We start from the raw sequence: 9,526 nt of genomic DNA on the forward strand, positions 1-9,526 counted from the left end.
GGGCGACAAAGGCTCGGCAGAGAAGCAGAGGAGGAATTCCAACTCCAGAGGCCTTAACTGGCTAGGAAGGGAAAAGTATGGAGACTGCCTAGGAGTCCAGTGTGAGGTCCTCCTATGAGAAATGAGATCAGATGGTAATGAGAAAGCCACTCGGAGCAGCTGTTATTGGGCGTTGCTGTGTGCCCGTCACTGTGCCAAGTAATCTCCATATAAACTTCAGCAATCCTAGGAGGCAGGTCCAGGGATTACTCCGAAGTTCCAGGTGGGAAATCCGAAGCTCAGATCATTTGAAGGACCTGCCTGAGATCGTGAGCAGGCATGGCAGGGGCGGGATTTTGCCGGGATGGATCTGTGTCTTTTCAAACACAGGTCATTCTGATGGACATTTGAATGGTGAGCCAGCAGGCATCTAGGTCTGCAGCACATTTCAGTTTATTCCAAAACAATGGTTTAGTGGTTTCAGATTAAGACATTTGCTGCGGGGACACCAAATATTATAATAAAGGAAGACATTAGATGGGACCAATACTCTCAATCATTCCCTTACAGAACCAAATACAGGCCCTGTACCTCCCCGTCCCTCTCTCATGTATTCTTTTCCAATGTTTTTTTCAATCTCATTACTTCCCCTACTACCTTCCCTCTCTCCTCCATTTCCACTGCTGAGACATAAAAAATGATTCCTGGGTGAAAGTGATTAGTGCCGGTTGGAGGGGAGGTTTCTGAGAAACCTAGTAAGTCACCGCTGTCTCTCACCCTCTGGCTCTCTACACCAGGACGTTATCACAGCGCCTTTCTTCGCACCCACACCCCCACCCCCTTCCTTCTCTACCGAGTTCTGTCTTGATGTTGCTATTTTTCTAGTCTGGTAGACACAGCGCTGAACTGCAAAGACTCTGACAAGCCCCCTGGCAGGCGCTGGCCTGCAGGAATCCCGCCTCCTGTAGCAGCGCAGAGAACACAGCGCCTCTGGGCAGACGGGCAGGAGAGAGGGCCGCATTTGGGGTCTGGCTAGAATGTGGGGCAGAGCAGGTTTCCCTGGCATGGGAACGGCCCTCCAGAGCTCAACTTTCTCATGCCAGGGTCAGGATTACAGTTCCTCGCTGGCACTCGCTGTGGTTGGCCTGGGAAGGGAAGCGAGAGTGGGGGTGGGAGGGTGGCAGGCAGCCAGCACGCCACCCAGAGCTGGGCGAGCTCCACAGGGCACAGCCACGTGCCTGGAGCACACGGTCACGCAGGCAGGCAGCCAGGGTGCCCGGAGCTCGCACGAGACCTGGGGGCTGGGTAGCCAGTGAGCGGCTGTTTCCACACTGGAGGAACAGGAGTTGCTAACCCAGAAGCGCAGCTGCTGGGGTAACGTCAGGGAAGTGGCTCGTCTCAACCCAGAGCAGAGGAGAAAAGTCAGGCAGGCTCTAAGGAATAGGGCCTGGGCATGCTGGGGAAAAAACAACAACAACAAAAAAAAACGCACGTCCTATTTTTGCAGAGGGAAGGGCACTGGATGAAACAAATCCCTAAATGGAGAACAGGTTTGGGAATAAGCCATTCCTTTCCCTACTTGCAAGCCACGACATCATTCTAGCTCCAGGCTCTGAGTATGCATGTGCCACACACCCTGTTAAAACCCCACAAAAGGGGGATTATTTACAGTCTCCATTCTACTGATGAGAAAACCAAGGCTTAAAGAGGTCAAGGAATTGACCTCTGGTTACAAATCCAGAATGTGAACCCAAGTCCCTGGGTCCAGAGCTGATACTCTTAAGCACCCAGTCACCCTTGCTGTCCATACCTGTCTGGGAATACCTCTTGCCAGAAGGCTAGGATCCACTGTCCTGGCAATGTTTCGCACAACAAAGCCAAGAGAACAGGGCAGGCCTGTCCTCTACAAGGTGCGGTGGAGAAGACAAACCCTTACAAGAAACAAAAAAGTCTGCCTGCTTCCAGAACAAAGCTGTCTCTCTCCCCTCGTGATCTCCTTGAACCTGATGAATGAAAAGCACTTTCAAGATATACCTGGGGCACAGTGCACCTCAACTCAATCAGGGCGCTGCCAATCTGCAGATTTATCAACATGCTGGAAGGGAAAATATATGAACTGCATGACCTGAAGGGGAGGGAGAAACTGAAGCTTCATCTCATGATACTGGAAAAACCAAAAGAAGCCTGTTGCCTAAGCAGGACTCATAATCCCAGAACCACCAGCACAGAACTCCCCTCCACCATGGTTCAGAACCCAGAGCCAGCATCTTCCTTCCACGTGAAAAGCTCATTACAAGGCAAGGTCGGCAATTCCAGGACACGGATTCCATCCTGCAAGGGTACCATGGGGTCTCCCCTACCTCCTCACTCTCCTTGGGCCACCCATTCATGCCCTCCTCTTCCCACTCACCACCACATGTAAGGGTTTTCACTTCACTCCGTAACCAGCCTTCATCACAACCTAGGCTCTGTGCTCAGAACTGGAAAGAGAGGCTTCGTAATTCTCAGCTGAATACGGGTCTAAAGTGGTAGGACACCCTCAAGCTATTCAAAGAAAAACCACCAGAGGAAACAATTTCAAATCTGGCTTTACAAGCATGTGATTTAAAAATAACTCTGCCTTTGTCTGCTATAGATGACTTCCCTAAAGGGACTGCTGTCCTTAAAGCAATTGCTCAATTCTCAGGGCAAACTGATTCTTATTTTTCCAGTACGCAGCACATACCTCCAGGAAAGCACTCCCAGGTACCACCTCTGATAGCATCTGACATGCAAACATCGAAGTGGTCAGGATGATTTCCTGCCTGGGAAAGTCCAGGAAGCTGCATCTCAGGTGACTGAGAAGCCCGTGCAGGTGGCTATAGCATCCGGGAACCACCACTCTTCCTTCATTAAGATGTCACCCCAGAAAGCTTAGCAATAACCCCATAGCCACAGGAGGTTTCAATGTATCCCTGGGTTATTTCTTCAAGGAACATAGTATTCAGATATTTAATTCATTCTTTGATCAGGTAGCTAGACAGAGGAATAAGGATGAGTATATAAAACAGGAAAGGGGTTGGAGGGCAGTGAGGGTAAATGGTAAGAGAATTCACAAGAACGCTCACCTTGTCGTCCCAAGACACGCTTGGGGTAAACCTAGAAATGCATAATTTGTCACCTCACAGCTTCATTTCCTTTCAACCACACAGGCAGCACTAATGGCACAATGTTACTGAGTGTAACTCAAAAGATGCACGCTGAGCAGAGAGCAGAAAACAAATGTTTAATAAAATTGCTTTGCAATTATCTCCTGATTAGTCTGATGTCTCAGTTTTATCAACTAAAAGTGTATAAGTATACTCTTATTAACATTATATTTCTTCTTGGCAACTTAAGGTCTCCTGACCTTCTCAAAAGTTTTGCCATAAAGCATTACAGGAGGTAAAAAGCATCCATGTGTGCGACAGGACCCTGAATTAAGCCCAGATTTTGTCATTCAAATCGAAAGTCGAGATCAGTAGTTCTCAACGGGGGTGATTTTGCCCTCAGGGGACATTTGGCAGTAACTGGAGACATTTTTACTTGTCACAGGTTGTGGGAGGGGGTAGTTTTACTGCCTTCTGGAGGACAGAAGCCAGGGATGCCCTTAAACATCCTACAATGCACAGGACAGTCCTGACAACAAAGACTTAACCTGAAACGTCAAACAGTGCCAAAGCTGAGAAATCTTGCTCTAGACTGAAATTCTACAATTCCCAGAATGTTCACAGCTACATCTGTGCTCTTCCCTTCTGAGGACTTATTTTCCTCAAGATTAACTTGGTATTTCTATTCTGGTCACCACTGTGATTACAGAGAATGATCAGGAACTTCCTCCTTTTTCAGGTTTGCTTGGGATACGCCACCCAACACTCCCTAGAACTTTACTTTGCATCATCACCTTTATAATGGCCGGCACTGTACGAAAAGCAGTGTTGTTTTACCTGCATTTGGTATTTTAAGAAGAGCTCTAACTTCTTTTCCTTTTTTGTCAGGACTATCACCGAGTTTAACTGAATTGAAGAGTATTATTTTGAAGTGTGTTTCCATTATGAAAAAGGACGTTTACATGAAGAGCTTATTTCTAGATGCCAGTGCCCCGTCTGATCCTAGTGCCTTTAACTCCATAACCTAACCGAATGATAGCCACTGAAACTCAGCAGTCCTTTGTTACGGACTGCAAACCTGATTCGGGCATCAGACGTTTCTGAAAGTCATTAATACTGATTCTGTGAGGCCTGACAAGTGACTTTTAAGGAAGCTTCAAACTCCGAAACCCCAATTCTTGATTTTTCAGTAGAAACCTAAGGGTGGGGTCCCAATATCTAAATGCCTCTTGGGAAAAAATACAGAGTTTCTAACATGGCACATATCCTGTACGTGAGAGAAAACTGAGAAATACTTGTCAACTGAGTATATGTGTTAGGCTTAGAATACCCCAAGCCAAAAACTATTGGTCAAAATCTCCTGACATTTCTCTCCAGAAAAAAGGGTTATATACTGTACCTAATTGCTTTATGAAGGTATTTCAGAAGGCAGGAATTGGAATAAATGATGAAAGTTGACACAGAATAATGATCGTAACTGCTCTCATTAAAAAATAACTAGTGCTTGTCATTTGACCCTTTATACATACTGTCTCTAATTTTCACAATAGTCCAATCAAATAGAAATTATACCCTCCTACACAAAGGGAAACTGAGGCCCGGAAAGACTGTATCACTTTGTAAGGTCACACGGCTACGAAGTGGTCAGTCTCATTCTGCAGAGAAGATGACTGAGGCATAACTGCGCCTTCTCCCTGAGGCTCTGTCCCCTTCCTCCTGGTTGTTTTCTCACTCTGAATGGTTATTTATTTTGTTGTCTGTTCTGGGAAAACGGCCTGTGTGTCCTAAGTAACAGGGGCTCAGGGTCACATAAAGGAGTGTTTCCCTAAGCTTCCATGGCCTTCTGAGGTGGTCAGAGGCTAAGACTTAAAGCCATTCCAGCCAGTAGCCTTGAAGTTATAATTCAAAGTGGGTTTTGGAGAAGGGGCAGCACAGAGAGATTTGATGGGAGAGCTTCAACACTAACATTTCAAGGCAGGGGCGTTCTCTTCCTCCTCTGCACCGTTTCGTTTCATTTTAATCTCGCTCTGTGTGTCACAGAAATTCTACACGAGTTGAGGACATAGACTTCAGGAATGATCTCTAGCACAAGTCTCCCATTGTCCTGCTTTCTGTCCTCCCCACAGCTAAGGCCCTTGGCTCAGCGACCTTCCTGACAATTAATCTGGCTTCATCTTTGTTCCTGGTTACCTGCGCTCGCTCGTGAAGTGGCCTTTCTTCCTGTTCATTTTGTACGACAGGGTACTAAAGGCACGAAGACAGAGCTCCCTCAACTTGTGTTTATATCTGAGCATTTGGCGGTGGGTTTTGAAGTACTGGTCATTTCAGGTAACGTTTTTGTGTAATATTTCAACACCATTTAAAGCCAGCCTTGGGGCCTTGTGGGTTTTGATAAAAGTGGATTATGTGTGGTGAACAGATGAAAATGAAAAAATATATATAAGAACAATTTGGTTTATAGGAATGGGGAAAAGAGAGAGGCGGGATCTGATGCTGAAGATGGTTAAGCCACGCTTAATGTGAGAGCTGCTTTTAGATTTAGTTTCTCAATCGACGACAACACAAGATGAAATGGATGGAAAAGCTATCTGCCCCACACCCCTGACTCACATTTTTTTCCTTTGGGCCAGAGAACAATGCATATAGGTAAACCACAGCCTTATAGACAGTCTACCCAAATCCTTCAGCAAGGTCCTATTATCTGTGTATTTGGAGAATGAGGAAAAGAGACAGAAGATGAGATGGATGCCTAAATTATCCAAATCATTAACTGTAGGTTGGTATTTCTTAAACTGCAGTCCTTGGATCAGCTGCATTAGAATCCCCCAGGGGGCCGGTTAAAAATGCATATCCCTGGGCCTCATCCAGACCTGAAAAATCAGACTTTCTGGGGGTAGGTTCCATAGAATCTGCCTTTAGCTGACTCTCCAGGTGATATGCTCATTGAAGTGGGACAACCACTACAATGAAATACAAGACTCCACTTTTCAAGTGTGCTAAAGCACCCCTGTTCGTTAAGACGTTTATATCACCCACACCCTCTCCCTCCTTCTCCCTCCTCCCCACCTGAAGGGAGAACCTTCTGAGAGTTTACCTGGTCTGATGGGGCTCTGCATACAGTTTGGGGATGGGATGCCAGGGTGAATGGGTGCAGAGGTCCGACTGCTGAGGTCCATGACGGAGGGGGCAGCTGAGGAAGCCGGCTGTAGCCCGGGAGGGTGAGGGCTGTGGTCATGCTGAGACGGGCTGGGGGGAATGCCATTTTCCGACAAAAACTCCTCCAGGTCCATGTATTCCAACTGGAAAGTATCTCCGTCATAGGGAAGAGTTTTGTCCCATAAGGTGGGTCCCAAGAATGCTGACTGAGGGACCGTCGGGCTATTACTCTCATCATCCAGCTTCTTTTCCTTGTCTTTATCTTTACTAAATGCTGCAAAAGGGGGGGGGGGGGGAATTGGAGTTTAAAAAAGAAAATGAAAAAGTCTTGCTTTTTTAATCACTCCTCCTGGCTTCTGCTACAAGACTACTTCCCACAAATGCCGGGGTCCTTCTCTAGCTGCTGGTTCTTGTGGACCTAGAGTTAAAAGTTCAGGCAGGACATGGATCTCTGCCTGTTTTTCAACATCTTCCTATTTACTTTGGAAAGAAAGCACTAGTCCTCGGGACAGGGCTAGAGACTGATCTGGGATATAAACAAGACAGCACAGGATTCAGTGCATTATTTGAGGAGACGATAATTTAAATCTACAGTGGTAAAATAACACCTGCAATTACATACAACTGCTGTGATTTTTAAGAACACAGCCAATAACCAGGCATGATTTATCCTCCAGGAAATTGACTACAGTAACAATATGAGGTCATTCATATTTAGAAAGCCAGTGCATGCATTCATAATTCTAATTTTGGTAAAGCAGGGACTCTCCACCCTTCTTTGATACCATGTACTGAGCACCTACTAACATACCTGGTTCTTTCCATATATTTTCCCCCCAAAAGAATCTCATAATAAACTTGCAAATAGCGACGATCCCCATTCACAATGAAGCAACGGAGGCTCTGAGACTTGATAGGAGCTTGACCAATGCCTCACATTGCAGAGCGGAAAGCTGAGAACTGCCTAGCCCACAATGTGCTTTGCTTCTAAAGCCACTGAGGTACGTTGTATTTTACAAAAGGAGTTTTTTGTTTTGGTTTGGTTTTAAATACGAAGTGTTTTCTTCCTCCTCTTCCCCAAACACTGAAGTATGATCCAACTCAAAAATTATACATGTATGCAACCTGTCAAAAGCACAAATATCAGAAAAGGTGGTTCCTCTGGATACCTGTGATGGAGGTGTGCAGCTGCTTTCTACCTGTAAGTATCACTCACCCCATTAGGTCTTTAACCAGCGCTCTGGATTTGGACAAGTCTAGTACTCAGGTGCGGGTGGCATCTGGGATTAAGCAATTTGGCTTCTGAGCTTCTTCCTCACAGAAACACAGTCTCCATCGCCATTCATTCTAATCCTCTACGGTCTCATCTCTCAAGAATCTGACTTTAAAACACCCACAGATGCAAAAGACTGCAGGCAGCACCTTCCTCCCAAGTGCTCCTCCTTAAAGGGGAGTTAAGAGGGAAGCTATGTTCTGCAGACGGCGAACCAAACCCCTCAACTCTTGTAATGCAACAGGTTGCCCTAGGAAAGAAGATGCGAGTAATCCCGGGCTACTTGTAGCCAAATGATCTTTCAAGACTTTACACTCTGAGCCGCACGGTTCACCGCACGGTTCATATCTGCTACCGTGATATCGAAGGCATGAAACCCAAACGGCAAATCCCTGGCGGCACCAGCTGGGTTCGGCGCCTCCTCGCACGACCCCTCCTGGCCCGCTCCAACCAAGGTTGCCTGGGGAAGGTTTGGGACTTACCAAGAAAAGGCTCAAGCCAGAGGAGGCTCCTGCGCGGTTACACGTGAGCCTGCTCCGCTCTCCCCTCCCACCAGGAAAAGTGCACTGGGAAGGTGGCAGCGCTGGGGGCGTGCGCGGCATCCCGCCCAGAGACCACTCCCCCAGCCAACCCCAGCCAACAACCCCCTTTCTGAAGCACCCAGCCCGGGAGAACAGGCATCTCCGCTTTCACCTCGGGTGTTCCAAACACTAACAACTAACAGCAGCGATAAGCACGATCCCAATACCCAGGCTCCGCAGTGAGACCCCCCGACTCGAGCCCCCACCCGCGTGGAAGCCGGCCCTGTGGTTTCTCTTCCCAGCCCGCGCTACTCTGCCTGCGTGCAGGCGGTTTCCCTCTGCGTGCGGGTGAACCTCAATCTAGGGAACACTGACCTGTCAAGTTCTATCTCCCACCTGCGCCGCCCGAGCGGGACCCGGGAAGGCCCGGCCGGGTCCCCAACGCTATTTTAAACGTTGCTCAGCGAGGGGGTCCCTCCCCTTTTTAAGGAGGAGGGATGGGGCGATAGGTGAGCTCCTCGATTTCATCAAAACAAGGCCGGGGTGCCGGGGGCAGGGACGGAGGGGTATGGATGCTCCAGCGGGGGTGCCCGGCCCAGGAGGGGGCCCCGGAAGCGTTGTTCCTTCCCAGAGCGGGGCAGCCAGGAGGGCAGCGCTCACCATCTTCGTGATGAAGGGGGAGCTTCAGCGGGTTCTCCAGCAAGGACCTGAGCACGCCGTAGGGAGGCGGGATAAAGGTGGGATTCAGTGGGAGCTGTCGGGACATTTTCTCCATCGCGATGCACTCAATTTTTTTTTTTCTTAAAAAATAAAAAAACAACCCCAACCTCCCCCAAAAATGTTGCTGAGCTTTTTCCTCCGTCCTTTGCCAAAAGTTATCGCTTTCAAGGCGGTGCAGACAGGGAAGAAAAAAAAATTACTTATGTCTTTATAAATACATCTGCGTAAAAATATAAAAACAAAAAACTTTCGGGTTCCCAATGCAGTCCCCAGAGAGCGCGCCAAGTGCCCGCGGGCTCCTCCACGACGTGCAGGATGCTCTCACTTGCTTCGAACCCCTCGTCTTGTTAAATGTTCAAAATTGCGAAAAAGAAAGAAAAAATATGCAGACAGCTGCAGAGGGCGGAAGGCACCGCACCGCCCGGCCGCGTAGCGCTAGCTCAGAGGCCGCGGGCCGTCCCACCCCATCCCCCTCCCCGAGCCAGCGGCCGCTGCTCCCCCGCGCTCCGCTGCCCCGCAGCGCCGGGCTCAGCGCATCCGGCCGCCCATGTGCCGCGGCCTGACAAGAGTGACGTCAGGGCCCGCACCGCGCGCCGATAGGCGTGCGGGGGCGGGGCCCCACGCGGGCCCGCCCGTCCGCCGCCGCGTGTTTAGCGTCGTCGCGCGCTCCAATTTTCTGGCACCGTGTGGCTCTGGCGGGCTGCAAAGAGACAGGCGTCGGGGCATCAGGTCCCCTGGGCCACAGACCT

At 48.8% G+C, this 9,526-nt stretch overlaps 1 protein-coding gene across 1 annotated transcript in view; it reads right to left on the reverse strand.

Moving 5' to 3' along the window:
- The window catches only part of HLF (HLF transcription factor, PAR bZIP family member), a 50,016-nt gene extending 41,184 nt beyond the window's left edge, over positions 1-8,832 (reverse strand). The window contains exons 1-2 of the mRNA XM_065897172.1: positions 8,718-8,832; positions 6,202-6,537 (exon numbers count right to left, since the gene is read on the reverse strand). Coding sequence (XP_065753244.1) covers positions 6,202-6,537; positions 8,718-8,832 — 451 coding nt within the window. The remainder of the gene's footprint in view (positions 1-6,201; positions 6,538-8,717) is intronic.
- Positions 8,833-9,526: the final 694 nt, after the last annotated feature.

The sequence above is a fragment of the Phocoena phocoena genome, chromosome 19 (assembly GCF_963924675.1).
Source record: "Phocoena phocoena chromosome 19, mPhoPho1.1, whole genome shotgun sequence".
Taxonomy (NCBI): domain Eukaryota; kingdom Metazoa; phylum Chordata; class Mammalia; order Artiodactyla; family Phocoenidae; genus Phocoena; species Phocoena phocoena.